At 45.8% G+C, this 24,367-nt stretch overlaps 1 protein-coding gene across 1 annotated transcript in view; it reads right to left on the reverse strand.

The window, feature by feature from the left end:
- ASPH (aspartate beta-hydroxylase) overlaps positions 1 to 24,367 on the reverse strand; it is a 452,693-nt gene that overhangs the window by 291,062 nt on the left and 137,264 nt on the right. The window contains exon 4 of the mRNA XM_063925233.1: positions 14,768 to 14,842. Within this exon, the coding sequence (XP_063781303.1) occupies positions 14,768 to 14,842 (75 nt within the window). The remainder of the gene's footprint in view (positions 1 to 14,767; positions 14,843 to 24,367) is intronic.

A 24,367-nucleotide genomic window follows, 5' to 3' on the forward strand; every position in this document is an offset into this window, starting at 1 on the left:
GCTGTACCTGTGATCGTCCCTCTGGAGCTAGTGTCCAGTAGCCTAAGAAGCAAATCCATCCTGCACGCAGGTGAGTTCACTTCTTCTCCCCTAGGTCCCTCGTTGCAGTGAGCCTGTTGCCAGCAGGACTCACTGAAAATAATAAAACTATCAAAACTTTTACTCTAAGCAGCTCTTTATGAGAGCCACCTAGATTGCACCCTGCTCGGACGGGCACAAAAACCTAACTGAGGCTTGGAGGAGGGTCATAGGGGGAGGAGCCAGTGCACACCACCTGATCCTAAAGCTTTTACTTTTGTGCCCTGTCTCCTGCGGAGCCGCTATTCCCCATGGTCCTGACGGAGTCCCAGCATCCACTAGGACGTCAGAGAAATCAGGATTTGCTATGGGATATCAATTATATTATCTTTCTAGAGGTAAGAGCTAAAGCAGCCAACTTTCTGGTGTGAGGACTTTTACAGAGATGAGGTCATGATGCAGGATACCAGCTTACTAGGCACAGCTTCTCAGAGGACTGAAAATATACAGACTAGTAGTGTGTGTGTGTGTGTGTGTGTGTGTGTGTGTGTGTGTGTGTGTGTGTGTGTGTGTATATATCTATTTCTCCTAGTCCGTAGAGGATGCTGGGGACTCCGTAAGGACCATGGGGTATAGACGGGCTCCGCAGGAGATAGGGCACCTAAAAAGAACTTTGACTATGGGTGTGCACTGGCTCCTCCCTCTATGCCCCTCCTCCAGACCTCAGTTAGAGATCTGTGCCCAGAGGAGATGGACAATACAAGGCAGGATTTAGCAATCCAAGAACAAGATTCATACCAGCCCACACCAATCATACCATGTAACCTGGAACATACATAACCAGTTAACAGTATGAACAAACGACAGCAACGGTCCAAGACCGATGTCAACTGTAACATAACCCTTATGTAAGCAACAACTATATACAAGTCTTGCAGAGTTTCCGCACTGGGACGGGCGCCCAGCATCCTCTACGGACTAGGAGAAATAGATTTACCGGTAGGTTTAAAATCTTATTTTCTCTTACATCCTAGAGGATGCTGGGGACTCCGTAAGGACCATCGGGTTTATACCAAAGCATCCAATCGGGCGGGAGAGTGCGGATGACTCTGCAGCACCGACTGAGCAAACGCTAGGTCCTCATCAGCCAGGGTATCAAACTTGTAGAATTTAGCAAAAGTGTTTGACCCCGACCACGTCGCCGCTCTGCAAAGTTGCAAAGCCGAGACGCCTCGGGCAGCCGCCCAAGAAGAGCCCACCTTCCTAGTGGAATGGGCCTTAACCGAATATGGTACCGGCAATCCAGCTGTAGAGTGAGCCTGCTGAATCGTATTACAGATCCAGCGAGCAATAGTCTGCTTTGAAGCAGGAGCGCCAATCTTATTGGCCGCATACAGTTCAAACAGAGCCTCCGTTTTCCTAATTTTAGCCGTCCTGGCTACATAAATTTTTTAAGGCCCTGACTACGTCCAGGGATCTGGAATTCTCCAGGTTACCAGTAGCCACAGGCACCACAATAGGTTGATTCATATGGAACGACGAAACCACTTTAGGCAAAAATTGCGGACGTGTCCTCAATTCAGCTCGATCCACATGAAAAATCAAGTAGGGGCTCTTGTGTGATAGAGCCGCCAATTCTGACACTCGCCTTGCTGATGCTAAGGCTAACAACATTACCACCTTCCAGGTAAGAAATTTCAATTCAACCTTGTTAAGCGGTTCAAACCAGTGTGATTTTAGGAACTGCAACACAACGTTCAGGTCCCATGGTGCCACTGGAGGCACAAAAGGGGGTTGGATGTGCAGCACCCCCTTTACAAACGTCTGGACTTCTGGAAGAGAAGCCAATTCCTTCTGAAAGAAAATCGAGAGGGCCGAAATCTGTACCTTAACCGAGCCTAATTTCAGGCCCATATCCACTCCTGTCTGTAGGAAGTGGAGACGACGACCCAAATGAAAATCTTCCGTAGGTGCATTCTTGGTCTCACACCAAGACACATACTTTCGCCAGATACGGTGATAATGTTTTATCGTCACCTCCTTCCTAGCCTTTATTAAAGTAGGGATGACCTCTTGCGGAATCCCCTTTTTTGCTAGGATTCGGCGTTCAACCACCATGCCGTCAAACGTAACCACGGTAAGTCTTGAAATACACAGGGCCCCTGCTGCAACAGGTCTTCGCTCAGGGGAAGAGGCCAGGGGTCTCCTGTGAGCATCTCTTGTAGATCCGAGTACCAAGCCCTTCGAGGCCAGTCTGGGACAACGAGTATCGTCTGTACTCTTCTTCGTCTTATGATCCTCAACACTTTCGTGATGAGAGGAAGAGGGAACACGTAGACCGAGTCGAACACCCACGGTGTTACCAGTGCGTCTACTGCTACTGCCTGAGGGTCCCGAGACCTGGCGCAATACCTCCGAAGTTTTTTGTTGAGGCGTGACGCCATCATGTCTATTTGAGGCGTTCCCCAAAGACGTATTACGTCTGCAAAGACTTCTTGATGAAGTCCCCACTCTCCTGGATGGAGATCGTGTCTGCTGAGGAAGTCTGCTTCCCAGTTGTCTACTCCCGGAATAAAGACAGCCGACAGAGCGCTTACATGATTTTCCGCCCAGCGAAGGATCCTTGTGGCTTCCGCCATCGCGACTCTGCTTCTTGTCCCGCCATGGCGGTTCACATGAGCCACTGCTGTGACATTGTCTGATTGAATCAGAACCGGAAGGTTTCGAATAAAACTCTCCGCTTGACGAAGGCCGTTGTAAATGGCCCTGAGTTCCAACACATTGATGTGTAGACAGGACTCCTGGTCTGACCAAAGACCCTGAAAAAAGTCTTTCCCTGTGTGACCGCTCCCCATCCTCGGAGGCTCGCGTCCGTGGTAACCAGGATCCAGTCCTGAATCCCGAACCGGCGACCCTCCAGCAGGTGAGCACTCTGCAACCACCACAGGAGGGACACTCTGGTTCCTGGGGACAGAGTTATTTTCCGATGTAAATGCAGATGGGACCCCGACCACTTGTCCAGAAGGTCCCATTGAAAAATCCTTGCATGGAACCTTCCGAAGGGAATGGCCTCGTAGGCCGCCACCATTTTCCCCAGAACTCGAGTGCATTGGTGAACGGACACCCTTTTCGGTTTTAGCAGGTCTCTGACCATGTTCTGGATGTCTTGGGCTCTCTCTATTGGGAGGAAGACCTTCATTTGTTCCGTATCCAGTATCATACCTAGGAACGGTAGACGAGTTGTCGGAATCAACTGTGACTTCGGTAGATTTAGAATCCAACCATGTTGCTGGAGCACTCTCAGAGAGAGCGCCACACTGCTCAGCAATTTCTCTCTTGATCTCGCTTTTATCAGGAGATCGTCCAAGTATGGGATAATTGTGACTCCATGCTTGCGCAGGACCACCATCATTTCCGCCATTATCTTGGTGAAAATCCTCGGGGCCGTGGAGAGTCCAAACGGCAACGTCTGAAATTGGTAATGACAATCCTGTACAGCGAATCTCAGGTATTCCTGATGGGGGGCATATATGGGGACATGAAGGAACGCATCCTTTATGTCCCGAGACACCATAAACTCCCCCTCCTCCATGTTGGCTATTATCGCTCTGAGTGATTCCATTTTGAATTTGAATCTTTTTATGTACAGGTTTAGGGATTTCAGATTCAAAATCGGTCTAACCGAACCGTCCTGTTTCAGGACCACAAATAGGGTTGAGTAGTAACCTCTTCCCTGCTGGTGCAGGGGAACCTTGATTATCACTTGCTGTATACACAGCATTTGAATTGCAGCTAACACTACATCCCTTTCCGATGTGGAAGCTGGTAGGGCAGATTTGAAAAATCGGCGCGGGGGCACCTCCTCGAATTCCAATTTGTAACCCTGGGAAACTATTTCCAACACCCAGGGATTTAGGTCCGAACTGACCCAGGCCTGACTGAAAAGTCGAAGACGTGCCCCCACCGGTGCGGACTCCCTCAGGGGAGCCCCAGCGTCATCCTGTGGGTTTTAGAGCAGCCGGGGAGGACTTTTGTTCCTGGGCACCTGCCGAAGCAGGTGCTCTCTTGCCTCTGCCCTTACCTCTGACGAGGAAAAAGGATCCCGGACCTCTTTTGGACTTGTGCGACCGAAAGGACTGCATCTGATAGGGTGTTACTTTCTTTTGCTGTTGGGGAATATATGGTAAAAAATTTGATTTACCTGCTGTAGCTGTGGAAACCAGGTCCGTCAGCCCATCCCCAAACAATACATACCCCTTCTAGGGTAGTACTTCCATATGTTTCTTGGAATCCGCATCACCCATCCATTGGCGAGTCCATAAGGATCTTCTCGCTGAGATAGACATGGCATTGGCCCTAGAAGCTAGCAATCCAATGTCCCTTTGAGCATCCCTCATAAATAAGGCTGCGTCTTTTATATGGGCTAGAGTTAGGAATATAGTGTCCTTATCCATAGTATCAAATTGATCTGTCAGCTCATCTGTCCAAGCTGCAATTGCGCTACACACCCATGCCGACGCAATCGTCGGTCTTAGCACAGCACCCGTATGAGAATAAATACCCTTTAAGGTAGTTTCTTGCCTGCGATCTGCAGGGTCCTTAAGGGCCGCTGTGTCAGGAGACGGTAGCGCCACTTTCTTGGACAAGCGCGTCAGGGCCTTGTCCACAGTGGGGGGTAATTCACAAATCTCCCTGTCCTGCTTAGGGAAAGGGTATGCCATAAAAATTATTTTGGGGATCTGCGGTCTCTTATCCGGAGTCTCCCAAGCTTTTCCAAAGAACTCATTTAATTCATTAGATGTGGGAAAATTAATAATCTGTTTCTTTTCCTTAAACATGTGTACCCTTGTGTCGGGGACCGAGGATTCATCCACAATATGCAACACATCCCTTATTGCCACAATAATACACTGAATAGTTTTAGTCACCCTAGGTTGCAATTTTACTTCGTCATAGTCGACACTGGAATCAGAATCCGTGTCGGTAGTAGTGTCTTGTGTTAAGGGACGCTTTTGAGACCCCGACGGGCCCTGTGAGTCGGTCCAATCTGAGGATTGACCGCCTGATGTCACCCCTAAACCAGCCTTATCAAGCCTTTTATGTAAAGATGCCACACTTACATGCAACGTATGCCACATGTCCATCCAATCTGGAGTCGGCACAACCGACGGGGACACACCACTCATTTGCTCCACCTCATCCTTGGAGAAGCCTTCCGCCTCAGACATGTCGACACACACGTACCGACACCCCACACACAGGGAGTTACCTATAAGGGGACAAAACCCCAACCAGGCCCTTAGGAGAGACAGAGAGATAGAGAGATAGAGTATGCCAGCACACACCCAGTGCTTAAAAACACTGGAATATATGACCAGATAGCGCTGTTATACGTTTATAATTGTAATCTCCACTCACGGCGTCGCCAAAGTGCCCCCCTCCTTTTTCCAACCTGTGAAGCTCAGCAGGGGAGAGAACAGGGAGCCAGCGTTTTCTCATGCAGCCTCTGTGGAGAAAATGGCGCTGGTTAGTGCTGAGGATCAAGCCCCGCCCACCCGACGGCGGGCTTCGGTCCCATCATCATATACTAATAAAATGGCGGGGGTCTGCGGATTTACTGTCCCACAGCCTAATCCATCGTATTTATGGCCAAATTGAGGTTTATTGCTGCCCAGGACGCCCCCCCCTGCGCCCTGCACCCTTCAGTGCCTGCTTGTGTGTGTGTGACTGGGAGCAATGGCGCGCAGCTTACCTCTGCGCGCTTACCTCATGAAGATCTGATGTCTTCTGCCGCCTGAAGTCTTTTCCTCAATACTCACCCGGCTTCAATCTTCGGCATCTGTCAGGAGGGCGGCGGCGCGGCTCCGGGACGAACCCCAGGTGAGACCTGTGTTCCGACTCCCTCTGGAGCTAATGGTGTCCAGTAGCCTAGAAGCAGTGCCCAACTTTACAAGCCAGCTCTGCTTCTCTCTCCTCGGTCCCACGATGCAGGGAGCCTGTTGCCAACAGGACTCCCTGAAAATAAAAAACCTAACAAAATAATTTTTCCACAGAAAACTCTGGAGAGCTATCTGCAGTGCACCCATTCTCCTCTGGGCACAAGATCTAACTGAGGTCTGGAGGAGGGGCATAGAGGAAGGAGCCAGTGCACACCCATAGTCAAAGTTCTTTTTAGGTGCCCTATCTCCTGCGGAGCCCGTCTATACCCCATGGCCCTTACGGAGTCCCCAGCATCCTCTAGGACGTAAGAGAAATAATATATATACAGGTTGAGTCTCCCTTATCCAAAATGCTTGGGACCAGAGGAATTTTGGATATGGGATTTTTCCATATTTTGGAATAATTAGATACCATAATGAGATATCATGGTGATGGGACCTAAATCTAAGCACAGAATGCCTTTATGTTACATATACACCTTATACACACAGACTGAAGGTCATTTTAGCCAATATTTTTTTATAACTTGTGCATTAAACAAAGTGTGTACATTCACACAATTCATTTATGTTTCATATACACCTTATACACACAGCCTGAAGGTCATTGAATACAATATTTTTAATAACTTTTGAGTATTAAACAAAGTTTGTGTACATTGAGCCATCATAAAACAAAGGTTTCACTATCTCAGTCTCACTCAAAAAAGTCCGTATTTCGGAATACTCTGTATTTCGGAATATTTGGATATGGGATACTCAACCTGTATATATATATCTGGAAAAAAGGAATTCAGGAGAACGCACCCATAGTGCAAATCAAATTTATTTCTTAAAACACCTTATTAAGATGAATCACAGGTATAAATATGCTAATACCTTTTCAGACCCACTCTTTGGGCCAGTTTGTGCGCATTAACAAAAATCCACAAGGCAGTTACACCAACCACTGTATCCAGAAGCCGGGACCGTGCACCGCGCCGGTAACCCGAGCCCGTCCGGCCACCCGCAACGATCACAGGGAGATGTGCTCACCAAGTGAAGCAGACGTCTAGCAAGCTCCGCTACAACGCGTTTCGTGGATACTTCGTCAGGAGGCTGCAGGAGGCAACGAAACGCGTTCGAGCGGAGCTTGCTAGACATCCGCTTCACTTGGTGAGCACATCTCCCTGTGATCGTTGCGGGTGTCCGGACCTGTGATTCATCTTAATAAGGTGTTTTAAGAAATAAATTTGATTTGCACTATGGGCGCGTTTTCCTGAATTCCTTTTTTCCAGATACCATTGCTCAAGGGGTCCCGAGTGTCCTGGAGAACTGTAGCGGTGTTGGTCACACCAGTGCAACAGCCCAGGGGTGGAATACCTGTGGACTGTAAACCATCAATTGAGAAAAACCAGCGCACCTGTACACACTTATATATATATATATATATATATATATATATATATATATATATATATATATATATATATATCCACAGCTATCTTGACCTTTAATAGGATTAACTGAGACTGGCCAGTCGGACTTAATCCCCTGCTGTAATGACTTAATCCTCTGCTGTATTGTTCTCTGTATTGTATTTCAGTTGAAAACAATAGATGAAGGGTTTATGCTAATAAATCATGTTGTGAAAACTAAAAACTAGAAAACTAGTTAAGATAACCGTGGACTCATCTGGTTATAATTATACCATCAAATGTCATCTGAAACACCATCAAGGCTAAAAATAAGAATTTACTTACCGATAATTCTATTTCTCGTAGTCCGTAGTGGATGCTGGGGACTCCGTCAGGACCATGGGGAATAGCGGCTCCGCAGGAGACAGGGCACAAAAGTAAAAGCTTTAGGATCAGGTGGTGTGCACTGGCTCCTCCCCCTATGACCCTCCTCCAAGCCTCAGCTAGGATACTGTGCCCGGACGAGCGTACACAATAAGGAAGGATTTTGAATCCCGGGTAAGACTCATACCAGCCACACCGATCACTGTACAACCTGTGATCTGAACCCAGTTAACAGCATGATAACAGCGGAGCCTCTGAAAAGATGGCTCACAACAATAATAACCCGATTTTTGTAACAATAACTATGTACAAGTATTGCAGACAATCCGCACTTGGGATGGGCGCCCAGCATCCACTACGGACTACGAGAAATAGAATTATCGGTAAGTAAATTCTTATTTTCTCTGACGTCCTAGTGGATGCTGGGGACTCCGTCAGGACCATGGGGATTATACCAAAGCTCCCAAACGGGCGGGAGAGTGCGGATGACTCTGCAGCACCGTGTGAGAGAACTCCAGGTCCTCCTCAGCCAGGGTGTGCCCCTGACCAAGTAGCAGCTCGGCAAAGTTGTAAAGCCGAGACCCCTCGGGCAGCCGCCCAAGATGAGCCCACCTTCCTTGTGGAATGGGCATTTACATATTTTGGCTGTGGCAGGCCTGCCACAGAATGTGCAAGCTGAATTGTACTACACATCCAACTAGCAATCGTCTGCTTAGAAGCAAGAGCACCCAGTTTGTTGGGTGCATACAGGATAACAGCAAGTCAGTTTTCCTGACTCCAGCCGTCCTGGAAACCTATATTTTCAGGGCCCTGACAACATCTAGCAACTTGGAGTCCTCCAAGTCCCTAGTAGCCGCAGGTACCACAATAAGCTGGTTCAGGTGAAACGCTGACACCACCTTAGGGAGAAACTGGGGACGAGTCCGCAGCTCTGCCCTGTCCGAATGGACAATCAGATATGGGCTTTTGTGAGACAAAGCCGCCAATTCTGACACTCGCCTGGCCGAGGCCAGGGCCAACATCATGGTCACTTTCCATGTGAGATATTTCAAATCCACAGATTTGAGCGGTTTAAACCAATGTGATTTGAGGAATCCCAGAACTACGTTGAGATCCCACAGTGCCACTGGAGGCACAAAAGGGGGTTGTATATGCAGTACTCCCTTGACAAACTTCTGGACTTCAGGAACTGAAGCCAATTCTTTCTGGAAGAAAATCGACAGGGCCGAAATTTGAACCTTAATGGACCCCAATTTGAGGCCCATAGACACTCCTGTTTGCAGGAAATGTAGGAATCGACCGAGTTGAAATTTCTTCGTGGGGCCTTCCTGGCCTCACACCACGCAACATATTTTCGCCACCTGTGGTGATAATGTTGTGCGGTCACCTCCTTCCTGGCTTTGACCAGGGTAGGAATGACCTCTTCCGGAATGCCTTTTTCCCTTAGGATCCGGCGTTCAACCGCCATGCCGTCAAACGCAGCCGCGGTAAGTCTTGGAACAGACATGGTACTTGCTGAAGCAAGTCCCTTCTTAGCGGCAGAGGCCATGAGTCCTCTGTGAGCATTTCTTGAAGTTCCGGGTACCAAGTCCTTCTTGGCCAATCCGGAGCCACGAGTATAGTTCTTACTCCTCTACGTCTTATAATTCTCAGTACCTTAGGTATGAGAAGCAGAGGAGGGAACACATACACCGACTGGTACACCCACGGTGTTACCAGAACGTCCACAGCTATTGCCTGAGGGTCTCTTGACCTGGCGCAATACCTGTCCAGTTTTTTGTTCAGGCGGGACGCCATCATGTCCACCTTTGGTCTTTCCCAACGGTTCACAATCATGTGGAAGACTTCCCGATGAAGTCCCCACTCTCCCGGGTGGAGGTCGTGCTGAGGAAGTCTGCTTCCCAGTTGTCCACTCCCGGAATGAACACTGCTGACAGTGCTATCACATGATTTTCCGCCCAGCGAAGAATCCTTGCAGTTTCTGCCATTGCCCTCCTGCTTCTTGTGCCGCCCTGTCTGTTTACGTGGGCGACTGCCGTGATGTTATCCCACTGGATCAATACCGGCTGACCTTGAAGCAGAGGTCTTGCTAAGCTTAGAGCATTGTAAATTGCTCTTAGCTCCAGTATATTTATGTGGAGAGAAGTCTCCAGACTTGATCACACTCCCTGGAAATTTTTTTTCCTTGTGTGACTGCTCCCCAGCCTTTCAGGCTGGCATCCGTGGTCACCAGGACCCAGTCCTGAATGCCGAATCTGTGGCCCTTTAGTAGATGAGCACTCTGCAGCCACCACAGAAGAGACACCCTTGTCCTTGGAGACAGGGTTATCCGCTGATGCATCTGAAGATGCGATCCGGGCCATTTTTCCAGCAGATCCCACTGAAAAGTTCTTGCGTGAAATCTGCCGAATGGAATCGCTTCGTAAGAAGCCACCATTTTTCCCAGGACCCTTGTGCAATGATGCACTGACACTTTTCCTGGTTTTAGGAGGTTCCTGACTAGCTCGGATAACTCCCTGGCTTTCTCCTCCAGGAGAAACACCTTTTTCTGGACTGTGTCCAGAATCATCCCAGACGTGTCGTCGGAGACAGCTGCGATTTTGGAATATTTAGAATCCACCCGTGCTGTCGTAGAACTACTTGAGATAGTGCTACTCCGACCTCCAACTGTTCTCTGGACCTTGCCCTTATCAGGAGATCGTCCAAGTAAGGGATAATTAAGACGCCTTTTCTTTGAAGAAGAATCATCATTTCGGCCATTACCTTGGTAAAGACCCGGGGTGCCGTGGACAATCCAAACGGCAGCGTCTGAAACTGATAGTGACAGTTTTGTACTACGAACCTGAGGTACCCTTGGTGAGAAGGGCAAATTGGGACATGGAGGTAAGCATCCTTGATGTCCAGGGACACCATATAGTCCCCTTCTTCCTGGTTCGCTATCACTGCTCTGAGTGACTCCATCTTGATTTGAACCTTTGTATGTAAGTGTTCAAATATTTCAGATTTAGAATAGGTCTCACCGAGCCGTCTGGCTTCAGTACCACAATATAGTGTGGAATAATACCCCTTTCCTTGTTGTAGGAGGGGTACTTTGATTATCACCTGCTGGGAATACAGCTTGTGAATTGTTTCCAATACTGCCTCCCTGTCGGAGGGAGACGTTGGTAAAGCAGACTTCAGGAACCTGCGAGGGGGAGACGTCTCGAATTTCCAATCTGTACACCTGGGATACTACTTGTAGGATCCAGGGGTCCACTTGCGAGTGAGCCCACTGCGCGCTGAAACTCTTGACGACCCCCCACCGCACCTGAGTCCGCTTGTACGGCCCCAGCGTCATGCTGAGGACTTGGCAAAAGCGGTGGAGGGCTTCTGTTCCTGGGAATGGGCTGCCTGCTGCAGTCTTCTTCCCTTTCCTCTATCCCTGGGCAGATATGACTGGCCTTTTGCCTGCTTGCCCTTATGGGGACGAAAGGACTGAGGCTGAAAAGACGGTGTCTTTTTCTGCTGAGATGTGACTTGGGGTAAAAAAGGTGGATTTTCCAGCTGTTGCCGTGGCCACCAGGTCCGATGGACCGACCCCAAATAACTCCTCCCCTTTATACGGCAATACTTCCATGTGCCGTTTGGAATCTGCATCACCTGACCACTGTCGTGTCCATAAACATCTTCTGGCAGATATGGACATCGCACTTACTCTTGATGCCAGAGTGCAAATATCCCTCTGTGCATCTCGCATATATAGAAATGCATCCTTTAAATGCTCTATAGTCAATAAAATACTGTCCCTGTCAAGGGTATCAATATTTTCAGTCAGGGAATCCGACCAAGCCACCCCAGCGCTGCACATCCAGGCTGAGGCGATCGCTGGTCGCAGTATAACACCAGTATGTGTGTATATACTTTTTAGGATATTTTCCAGCCTCCTATCAGCTGGCTCCTTGAGGGCGGCCGTATCTGGAGACGGTAACGCCACTTGTTTTGATAAGCGTGTGAGCGCCTTATCCACCCTAAGGGGTGTTTCCCAACGCGCCCTAACTTCTGGCGGGAAAGGGTATAACACCAATAATTTTCTATCGGGGGAAACCCACGCATCATCACACACTTCATTTAATTTATCTGATTCAGGAAAAACTACAGGTAGTTTTTTCACACCCCAAATAATACCCTCTTTTGTGGTACTTGTAGTATCAGAAATATGTAACACCTCCTTCATTGCCCTTAACATGTAACGTGTGGCCCAAATGGAAAATACGTTTGTTTCTTCACCGTCGACACTGGAGTCAGTGTCCGTGTCTGTGTCGACGGACTGAGGTAAATGGGCGTTTTAAAGCCCCTGACGGTGTTTGAGACGCCTGGACAGGTACTAATTGGTTTGCCGGCCGTCTCATGTCGTCAACCGACCTTGCAGCGTGTTGACATTATCACGTAATTCCCTAAATAAGCCATCCATTCCGGTGTCGACTCCCTAGAGAGTGACATCACCATTACAGGCAATTGCTCCGCCTCCTCACCAACATCGTCCTCATACATGTCGACACACACGTACCGACACACAGCACACACACAGGGAATGCTCTGATAGAGGACAGGACCCCACTAGCCCTTTGGGGAGACAGAGGGAGAGTTTGCCAGCACACACCAAAACGCTATATTATACAGGGACAACCTTATATAAGTGTTTTCCCTTATAGCATCTAAATATATAATAATATCGCCAAATAAGTGCCCCCCCTCTCTGTTTTAACCCTGTTTCTGTAGTGCAGTGCAGGGGAGAGCCTGGGAGCCTTCCTAGCAGCGGAGCTGTGTAGGAAAATGGCGCTGTGTGCTGAGGAGAATAGGCCCCGCCCCCTTTTCGGCGGGCTTCTTCTCCCGTTTTTCTGACAACCTGGCAGGGGTTAAATACATCCATATAGCCCCAGGGGCTATATGTGATGTATTTTTAGCCAGCATAGGTACTTTCATTGCTGCCCAGGGCGCCCCCCCAAGCGCCCTGCACCCTCAGTGACCGTTGGTGTGAAGTGTGCTGAGAGCAATGGCGCACAGCTGCAGTGCTGTGCGCTACCTCATGAAGACTGAGAAGTCTTCAGCCGCCGATTTCTGGACCTCTTCTCTCTTCAGCATCTGCAAGGGGGTCGGCGGCGCGGCTCCGGTGACCCATCCAGGCTGTACCTGTGATCGTCCCTCTGGAGCTAGTGTCCAGTAGCCTAAGAAGCCAATCAATCCTGCACGCAGGTGAGTTCACTTCTTCTCCCCTAAGTCCCTCGTTGCAGTGAGCCTGTTGCCAGCAGGACTCACTGAAAATAAAAAACCTAACAAAACTTTTACTCTAAGCAGCTCTTTAGGAGTGCCACCTAGATTGCACCCTTCTCGGCCGGGCACAAAAACCTAACTGAGGCTTGGAGGAGGGTCATAGGGGGAGGAGCCAGTGCACACCACCTGATCCTAAAGCTTTTACTTTTGTGCCCTGTCTCCTGCGGAGCCGCTATTCCCCATGGTCCTGACGGAGTCCCCAGCATCCACTTAGGACGTCAGAGAAATAGGAGTTGGTGCCATAGAACAGGCCTGGCCAACCTGTGGCTCTCCAGCTGCTGTGAAACTACACATCCCCAGCATGCCCTGCCACAGTTTTAGCATTCCTGAATAGCAAAACTGTGGCAAGGCATGTTGTGACTTGTAGTTTCGTAACAGCTGGAGAGCCACAGATTGGCCAGGCCTGCCATAGAACGCCGCTGACAAGAAAAATTTGAATGTTCCCTTTTATGGCAGGACATTTTACCATAATATGCAATTTCTTGAAAAAAAATTTTTTCAAATATTATTAGAATATTTCCATGGCTGAGCAAATCATGTTCAATGCAGGGACTACACCGACTACTATCGGTCTATTTGGTCTATCGCTGCGCTTTGTATTGGGATGAGTTTAATTTTACCGGCAATCAGGATACAAACGCCGGAATCCCGATGCAACAGGACTATTCCCACTCGTGGGTGTCCACGACACCCTGAGTGGGAACAGATCCTGTGGCGAGCCCGCCAGGGGACTCTCAGCTATCACCCCGTTGCCGGTATTCCGGCAGCCAGGATACTGCTGTCGGGATATTGACAGCCGGCATCCTGTTCGCCGGTAAATCATACTGACTGCTTTAGTATTATATAGCGATCACTTAAATGTTCTCTGTATTATGTGTCAGCCACTAAAATGCTATCTTTATTAGATAGCTGTTATATTGAAATACATGGGATTGTGTTGCACTTCATTTATAGATTTTATTTATATATTTGATTTCTTCTCAAACCATGCTGAGAATAAAAAATCATTAATTGTATATTTACTCACCAATTAACTGCTCTACTTCCTGCTTTTGTTTTTATACCCTACCGAGCGTTACCCTGCTGGGGCATATATATAATAATGACACAGCCACATAACATTTTGCACAACAGGAGAAAATCCTTTAAAAACTGCAAGTGATGCAATCTCGTTTATTACATAAGTAGGTGTGACCAATATAAAGGACTAATTAAATTTCCCATTAATGTCCAGAGTGTGGTTCAGATATAAATATGTATTTTGAAAGCCGATTAAAATAAAATATTTAACTTTGTTCGTCATTTGTCGTTATAGACCAATGTAAAATCAGTGTGCCACTTACTTGAAAAGCATTTCTACCAAAGTGACCCTTATAGATAATTTTATTGATTAATGTAAGGTTTAGCAAAGAGAAACCAGTTGGTGCCTATCATTTTGTTTATTTCCTTTGTGACACATAATAAGATGATCGGATGGGGCACAATGATACAACAGTTACTTACTCTGGAGTGAGGAGATCTCTGTATATTTGAGTAATTTGTGAGGCAGCACTTAGAGTGCCGTCTTGGACATGCACTGACAGAGAAATGAACTCAAGTGATCAGCGTACAGTTGTGTACAGTGTGAGGACAGTACTATTTTTTTCAGAAAGAGAGACTGCTGTATTGTAGGTGCAAGAGGAGGATGGCAAAGTACAGATCAGGAGCAATTAGTCTTACCTGACTTAATGGATTCCGGGATATCTGTCTCATCAGAGTCTTCGTTCTGTTCAAACACAGTCCTCTCTTTCAGTCCTGCATGCCCCAGTTACAAAGTTTATTAAAGAATGAAACACTTACAGAGGAAACCAGTTCATAGAGAGAACAGAAATACCCATCATGTTTGCTCATGTCAATGAAAAAAGTATGTTCTCTGCTCAAATATATGGCATTGTTTTAGGTCAATGTTACAGAAATGTCTCCCTAAAATATCTGTACTATCTTTTATGGGTTGTTGGCCTGGAATCACTTGTCTCTCTTCAAAAGCAGTTTTGTCACAACCTTTTGTTTTCTTTTAATTAAATCATATATAGGGGAGATGTGTAAAACCTTTTTTTAGCGGAAAAAGGAGAAGTTGCCCATAGCAACCAGCTTCTGTCAGCTTATAGACTGTGTTAATTGAATGATACTGTAACTAGAAACGGATTAGTTGCTATGGCCAACTTCTCCACTTTATCTCTCTCGAAGGTTCAATACATCTCCCCTATAGTCTGGTTCCAGCTGTCTAGGATATACAACAGGCTATCAGAAAATGAGTGATGCCACTACATAAATATATTTCTAGCAGGTTTGCAAAAACATGGGATAGCTACTGTGAGGAAAAGATGTAGCTGTGAGAACCAGTTACAGCTCCAATAAAGAAACCATAAATACATTTAAAAAAAAAGTATTATATAAATATATATTGATTATTTAAAATATATGTCCCGAAACATGTCGGATCAATAAACTGACCTTTTCTACACCTGCACCAGTCTGCGTGAGTGCCGCCCTTATTCTTCATTTTATACACTGAGGATCAATACCTCTGGGAGGGCACCGCAGCATTTTAAACCTATACAAGAAGAGTGCCGGGACTGACTGACTGTGTGTGTGTGTGTGTGTGTGTGTGTGTGTGTGTGTGTGTGTGTGTGTGTGTGTGTGTGTGTGTGTATAGATAGATAGATAGATATATATATATATATCTATCTATCTATCTATCCCAGAATAAAAATAAAGCACTATATGTTTATATGGTTTAGATGTGTACATAATTATATACTGTGCACACTTAGTGTTAATGCTCCTTTAACTATTGTGTTTAGACACCGATGACAGGAAAATTCTACTAAATGGGAACATCTTTCATGGCGTCTTGCGTCAGAAAATAAAGCCATCGTCATTTAAAGGTCATCAACTTAAAGCCTATTGTTAGAGTGGTGTTATACTAAACTGTATCAGTTACTGATGTATTCCATTAGCAGGAGTATGGTGATGAAAGACTGCTACCATGTATTATTAGTACAAGAGCTTGTTACTTAGTACATACATATGAATACAGTCATACTGTACAGTGGTTATTTAGCAAATTCCATTATACATTTTTTTTACTTCATTTAGATAGGATTTTCCAATATTGTATTGTGGAACGTTACAGAACCATGGTGCTGATTCAGAGATGTATGCAATGCCTATATTCACGAAGTTGAGCGATTATCATTGGCCGACTGAGTGTGTGTCACAGTCATTTACCTTAGTGATGTTGCTCGCAGTGAGGATTTATTTGCAAAGTGATTGACAGCCAGGGACCGTTTGGGGGAGGTAACAAAGTGTCTGCAAAAACGTAGGCGTGTCACGACAATTTACAGGGCATCTAAGCCTTACAAGTGCAATCCTGTATGGACAAGACATGGCGCCAGTGTCTCCGTTACCGCTGCCATTCTGCGTCACCATAGGGGTACTCCGGGAGTGTATTATACGGTGTCATTTTTGAGGTCAAGGTTTTCATAGGTGATCTTTTATATTTAGTACATGGTGAATTCAAAAATAGAACTCATTTTGCTCTATCAGGTCAGGTTGTTTTGATCGCTCAAGTTTAAGAAAGTTCAAAGTTCGTAAATAAGTTATATACAGTAATGGTTTGGAAATTATAATGTTTATTGTTTCAAAGCAGACTTACAAATGTACAGTATATATATGAAATGGTACATGCATACAGTTATTCTGGAAGAATGGACATTTTCAAATACTTGTGTGTGTTTTGCATCTGGAACCGCTCTCTTCACCATGCACTAAATATAAAAGACCACCTACTGTATGAAATCCTTGACCTCAGGAAAAATAAATAAACCACAGACCAGTGTTATCAAAGGATCGTCAACCACCGCTGCATGTTCGTACACAGTAACTTGGATATGCAAAGCCGCCAACAGGCGTCTCAATAGAAATCCAAGCCTCTGTCATTTGTATATTTCACACATCTGCTGTGTGCGGGATCGCAGCTGCGAATGCATTAGTGTACATCTCTGAATCAGGCCCAATGTTTCAACCTATAGAACTACTTGACCTTAAAAAAAAAAAAAAAAAAAACAGCATTGCTCATATGAAATCTGTTACATGCCAAGACTTGGGGGAGATGTATCAAGCGGTGTAATGAGTGGAGAAGTGCACATTGCAACCAATCAACTAAAAAATTATAGATATAAGCTGGTTGGTTGCTATGGGTAACATATCCACTTGTCCACTGCTTGTTACACCTTCCCTTTATCTAGTCTCAGCAGTTGCTTAGACCTAATTCATGTAGACGTTCTCTGGAACATGGTGGACACAATTTCCTAATATAAAAGGGTTTGCAAATATTTGTGTGTCAAACTTCCCGAACCTTCACATAATGGGTGGTATTCAATTCTTTTCACCCCTTTCACACCTGTTCTGTTTCTACCCTCAGGGGCATGGTATAATTTCAGCTTGCTACCCTTGGGTAGCGAGGCATCCAACCCTTTACACAGCTAAACCAAATTACTACGGGCACGATATGCGCGATGACGGGGATCATTTTAGAAAGGAGATTGGGAGTGATATATCATTTGAATACTGCCCAATGAATAAAAATGCACATTGCTGCAATCCAACAGCACACATTAGAGAGGCTGACTGCAGTGTTCTTCAAGAAAGTTAGACAGGAAGCATGGCGTGCATCAGAAAAAAGGATTCCACCACAAGTACAGCTTTCTTAGTATTAATATATAGAAATCTCTCACACACAGGTGTTTAAGTATAATTATACGATGTGCATCCATACCCTGGTACAGTAAGCAACAGAATCCAATCCATATCTTTCATCTTTTTAGAACAAATAAGACATTATTCATGTGTTTCTTATTGTATTTTGCAAAGTACCATAGACCGTAAATAATATAAAAAGAAAAAACTAAAGAAAGAAAATGCTCACGGTTTAAAATAACCACATTTATTCACCCCCGTCTTAATAGCTTTTGTAAGAAAAATATTACATGAGAAAGTACAATTGGGGTCTCAAGTCTAATGAAGAAGAATCCAGAGCATATGAAGGATGTGGCATGATTCTCTGCCAGCCCACACCATTCATTTAATTGGAGATGTTGCAATGGTAGAACTTTCCTGTGGAAGCCTTAAGTAATTTACAATGTTCACTGCATGTTACAGCACACTATGCATGTCTACAGTCAGTAGTCTAGCGTTACTGCTAATTCAAACACTACTTATGCATCAGCGCAAACGCATAACTGCTATTTAAGCTGCCTCTGCAGAACAGTGACCGGTCCCTTCTAGTGGGATATTACTGGACTAGGTACAGGGATTGCAGCACTATCCTACATCCCCATTGGGTGAGCACTATTTATTATCTGTCTGTCTTGTCCTCAGCCTTTTTCCCCCGATCTCGATTTGATGTTCTTCCACTTGTTGTTCGTCTGGAGCCTTCTTTGGGTTTCTCATCCCGAGGTTTCTTAAGTTCACTCTTTTTTGCTTCTTTTTTCACTTCGGATGTGTCCCTTTTGGATTTCTCTACCTCTGTGTGCTTTACTTCTTTGTCCTTGGACTCTTTGACGTCTTTTTCATTTTGCTGCTCTTTTGGTTCTTTTACTCTGCTTAGAAATTTTTCCTTCACCTTTTTAAGTTGCTCTTTTATACCCTCTTTAACTTGCATTATACATTGTAAAAAAGAAAATAGGTCAGTCACTCAGCAATGGGGGCAAAAGCATTAACTGCAACACACGCTAAAACCCCATGTGGAGTAATATTAGCCAGCCAGTAAAACAGGAATAAAATCTCATCACCTGCAAAAAGGGTTTAGAAGTCATCCAGATATATTCTAGCACACTAGTACCTTACTTGGAACAAGTATTATACATGGCCACTCAAATGCACCTTTTAAGATCAACTATATACCTGTAGATTATGGGGTATATGCAATTAGCAGCGAATCGCTGCAATTTTTCGGCCGTTTTTTAATTCGACACAATTCGACAGTCTAATTTCGGCAGGTGGGTGCCGAAATTGACCATATTCAATAAAAAACGTATTCGACAGTCCCGCTGCCGAAAAACGGCCGATTTGACGGATTTTGTTCCGATTTTTAAAAACGGGGGGAAAAAACGAAAAAAATTGCGTGGGGTCCCCCCTCCAAAGCATAACCAGCCTCGGGCTCTTCGAGCTGGTCCTGGTTCTAAAAATCCTGGGGGAAAATGGACAGGGGATCCCCCGTATTTTTAAAACCAGCACCGGGCTCTGCGCCTGGTGCAAAAAATACGGGGGACAAAAAGAGTAGGGGTCCCCCGTATTTTTTACACCAGCATCGGGCTCCACTAGCTGGACAGATAATGCCACAGCCGGGGGTCACTTTTATACAGCGCCCTGCGGCCGTGGCATTAAATATCCAACTAGTCACCCCTGGCCGGGGTACCCTGGGGGAGTGGGGACCCCTTCAATCAAGGGGTCCCCCCCCCCAGCCACCCAAGGGCCAGGGGTGAAGCCCGAGGCTGTCCCCCCCCATCCAAGGGCTGCAGATGGGGGGCTGATAGCCTTGAGAAAATGATAAGAATATTGTTTTTTCCTGTAGTACTACAAGTCCCAGCAAGCCCCCCCCCCCCCCCCCCCCCAAGCTGGTACTTGGAGAACCACAAGTACCAGCATGCGGGAGAAAAACGGGCCCGCTGGTACCTGTAGTTCTACTGGGAAAAAAATACCCAAATAAAAACAGGAGACACACACCTTGAGAGTAAAACTTTATTTCACACCTGCCGACACACACATACTTACTTATGTTGACCCGCCGACTGCCACGTCTCCTGATCAGACGATCCGGGGTACCTGTGAATAAAATTATACTCACCTCAATCCAGTGTCGAGATATAAATCCTCGTACTTGGCAAAAAAAATAAACGAACACCCGACCAAGCCGGACTGAAAGGGGTCCCATGTTTACACATGGGACCCCTTTCCCCGAATCCCATGTTTACACCCCGGGACCCCTTCAGCCAATCAGGAAGCGCAACTTCGTTGCACTCACCTGATTGGCTGTATGCGCGTCTGAGCTCAGACAGCGCATCGCACAGCTCCCTCCATTACTTTCAATGTTGGGAACTTTGCCGTCAGCGGTGGGGTTACCCGCGGTCAGCCGCTGACCGCGGGTGACCTCACCGCTAACCGCAAAGTTCCCACCATTGAGTATAATGGAGAGGCTTTGCGATGCGCTGTCTGACAGCTCAGACGTGCAGCCAATCAGCAGAGTGCCAGGACGTTGTGCTCGCTGATTGGCTGAAGGGACCTTCTGTGACAGCAGTCACGTGGGGTCCCGGCATTCGGGGAAAGGGGTCCCATGTGTAAACATGGGACCCCTTTCAGTCCGCTGGTCCGGGTGTTCGTTTTATTTTTTTGCCAAGTACGTGGATTATCTCCCGGACACTGGATCAGCGAGTATAATTTTTTTCACAGGTACCCCGGATCGTCGGAGACGAGACGTGCCAGTCGGTGTGTCAACATAGGTAAGTATGTGTGTGTCGACATGTGTGAAATAAACTTTTACTGTCACGGTGTGTGTCTCCTGTTTTTATTTGGGTAATTTTTTCCAGTAGAACTACAGGTACCAGCGGGCCCGTTTTTCTCCCGCATGCTGGTACTTGTGGTTCTCCAAGTACCAGCTTGCGGGGCAGGCTTGCTGGGACTTGTAGTACTACAGGAAAAAACAATATTCTTGTCATTTTCTCAAGGCTATCAGCCCCCCATCCGCAGCCCTTGGATGGGGCGGGGGGACGACAGCCTCGGGCTTCACCCCTGGCCCTTGGGTGGCTGGGAGGGGACCCCTTGATTGAAGGGGTCCCCACTCCCCCAGGGTACCCCGGCCAGGGGTGACTAGTTGGATATTTAATGCCACGGCCGCAGGGCGCTGTATAAAAGTGACCCCCGGCTGTGGCATTATCTGTCCAGCTAGTGGAGCCCGATGCTGGTGTAAAAAATACGGGGGACCCCTACTCTTTTTGTCCCCCGTATTTTTTGCACCAGCACCAGGCGCAGAGCCTGGTGCAAAAAATACGGGGGATCCCCTGTCATTTTCCCCCCCGGATTTTTAGAACCAGTACCAGCTCGAAGAACCAGAGGCTGGTTATGCTTTGGAGGGGGGACTCCACGCCATTTTTTTCCGGGATTTTACCATTCCATTTAAAAAAAAAATAATAATAATAATAATAATATTTTTAAAAATATATAAATACTTGTGCCTCCAAAATAGACAAACCAAGTACCTAATCCCTTCTAATATAAATAGATATGCTATTACCAATTAAAAAAACACCCAAAAAAACATGTTTTAAATTTTTTTTATTAGACTCCCCCACCAAAGTGTGGCGGATTGAAAATGACGAATTTACTGTCTAAAAGCACTGTTGTCGAATTTCCAAACTTCAATTGAATATACTTTTGGCGAATTGCTGCATTTGTACCATTGCACCAATGTCGAATTTGGCAAATGTCTAATTTCAAAAAGTCGAATTTTGAAAGTCCGTTTTTTTGACGGAAAGTACTGAATTGCATTGTCTTTTTTTTTGGGGCGAAAAAGTCCCGTTTTTCGACAATTTCGGGAATTCGACCGCAATTGCATATACCCCTATATGCTATTAAATTGCACAACATTTTAAGTTAATTCAATTAGCAATAATGGGTGCGATTTGCCGATGTTTCAATTATTTCTCCGGCACATCACCAGCAATCGTAGCGGCATATCACAATCACACATCACCGCTAATTGAATGCAGACGTTGGGTTGTTTTTTTAGATAAAAAGGCAACAAGAATGCAACAAGTACTTGAAATTACCTTGTAGACAAAAAGTATAGACTGTCCTAGTGTAAACTACCTGTCGTGATTGTTTAACATAATTTAAGCTTTGGTATATTTTATATATCCTTTCAGGTAGGATCCCAACATTAGGCTGGTTTGTGAGTCGCAGAATGAAAATATCTAGCGATCTTCAGTAAACAGCACATGCGACGCACTATACATATGGCAGAGGCTGTGTGCGAGACAGTCTCTCTCTATTCGGGAAATGGGCGTCAATTGGGCAGCTACCTTGCAAGTGCACACATGAAATCCACTGCAAGGGAGTGTACTGGACACGCAGCCAGACTTCCTTGCTATCCTGGGGAGTTCATGTGATAAGTCGCCCATTTCTGACAGATCATTGCACCCAGCATGGAGCAGGTTTAAGTGCCAATGGTGATGGCTGCAGATGGAAAAAAGTGGGATGTGCAACTATACGCATGGAGCTGTGCAGATAATCTCATTAGCATAAGGGAGTAAATTTGTCTGTAGTGGCAGCTTTGCACTCAAATCAGAATTAGGCCCTTACAGAGGCTTAAAATTAAAAAAAAAAAATGAAAAATAAAAAAAGTAATTGGCATGGGGTTTCATTAAGGGCCATGTATATAAAATAACGCATCGCCCGCCAAACCAGATGCATTTTTAACTACATGAAAGATAGAGGTTGATGTGAAATTAACTTATTTCCTTAGTGTTACTGCCCATTTAATAAGACTTCAAATGGGGCTGAGTATATAACACTTACACACCATGCAGAGAACGCCCAAAAACAAATAAAGCCATGCAGAAAAAATAACTTGGCAATCCTGCGCACATTTACACTGACACACTTTGTGTACATTATATTAGAAAAGAAAAAGCAGGTACAGTATTAACATCCCATTCTACTAGCAGACTTTGGGGCTTACATGATCGCCTGTGAGCTGCTGGCTGTGCAGGAATTCCCACGAGTCTATCTGTATTATTAAAGTGGCAATCATTTTACAAGGCAAAACCAACCTGCTCATTCAAAGCAGCACTGAGAAAACAAAGACATTAAAAAGTTGCTATGACTACTCCGCTTCTTTCAAATGAACTAAAGTTTTCTTCAATATCCCTTTTCTTTTTTTTCTCTGTGTAATCCTGGACATACATTATACAATAACCTGTGTGATAATATCGGCGGATCACCCAGCTAATTACACTGTGCGCAACTGGAAATACTGATCAGGTGGACTTGCAAGTCAGTCAAATTGGGCAGCGTATGTGCTGCTGCGGCACACAGAAAGACATCTCCCTTGTTCTGTCACAGCAGAGGTGAAACGTCTCCTCCCCTGTGAAGGTACCCAGGTATTTAAAGGTGGGTACACACTAATAGATATATCTGCAGATCAATTGATCTGCAGATATATCTATGGACAGATCGGGCAGTGTGTTGAGCATACACACTGCCCGATGCGTCGGGGACTGACGTCATGAACTGGGCGGGCGTGTACACACGCCCGCCCAGTTCAGCTGTCAATCACCGCCGGCCGCCGCCGCAGCATGTGTACTGGCCACACACAGCGACGCGCCAATATATCGGTAGATATATTGGCTGTCGGCTGAGCTGCGCGGCCGACGCGATACGTCTGTGAACGACGGAGTTCACAGACGTATCGACCGTACACACTGGCCGACGGTCCAGCGATATATCGGCCGTTCAAGAGAACGGCCGATATATCGACCAGTGTGTACGGGCCTTTAGCCATATACATTGTAAGATACTGAATCTCACAGTGTACACCCATGATATCCGCTGGGTGTCTGACAGGCATTTTATCTAGAGATGAGCAGATTTGGATTTACCCGGATCTCAAAACGGCATCTTATTGGCTCTCGGATGTAACGTGTTTTGGTTAGCCAAGAAAAAAAATCCGGATAAATCCGAACTTGCGTTAGTTCTGGCGTTAAGAACAGAGTAAATCCTGCACATCTCTAATTTTATCTGACTGTGTATGCCCAGCTTAAGTTGTCACAATGCTATTTTTATCAAAAACACACAGCTCATTTATATATAAAAATAATCAAACCAAACATGCAAGGAATGACTCTCAAAACAGCATACAAAATACCTTCTGACTTTATTTTTGTCTCGGTTATGTCTGCCTTTACAACTGTATTTACAGAATAGAAAAAAAACATTAAAATAAAATAAACTAGATATATATATCTAGTTTATTTTATCTATCTTAATAAAATCACAACATCGTGCTGCACCCGGGACCAAGCTTTTTAATAAAAACTGACAAAAAGTATTACACAGTGTTTGTCCTTTCAAATAAATCCACACCTAGTGAATGCAACACAGAGTAACACAAATAGATAGGTAAAACTCATACGCAAGCATGTGCCCCAATCGATAAGGTGGAAAAATACATGCAGCATGCAGTGCTTTCTAAAGGCCATCCTGCCACAGAAAATCTACTCT

This window comes from Pseudophryne corroboree, chromosome 5 (genome assembly GCF_028390025.1).
Source record: "Pseudophryne corroboree isolate aPseCor3 chromosome 5, aPseCor3.hap2, whole genome shotgun sequence".
Taxonomy (NCBI): Eukaryota; Metazoa; Chordata; class Amphibia; order Anura; family Myobatrachidae; genus Pseudophryne; species Pseudophryne corroboree.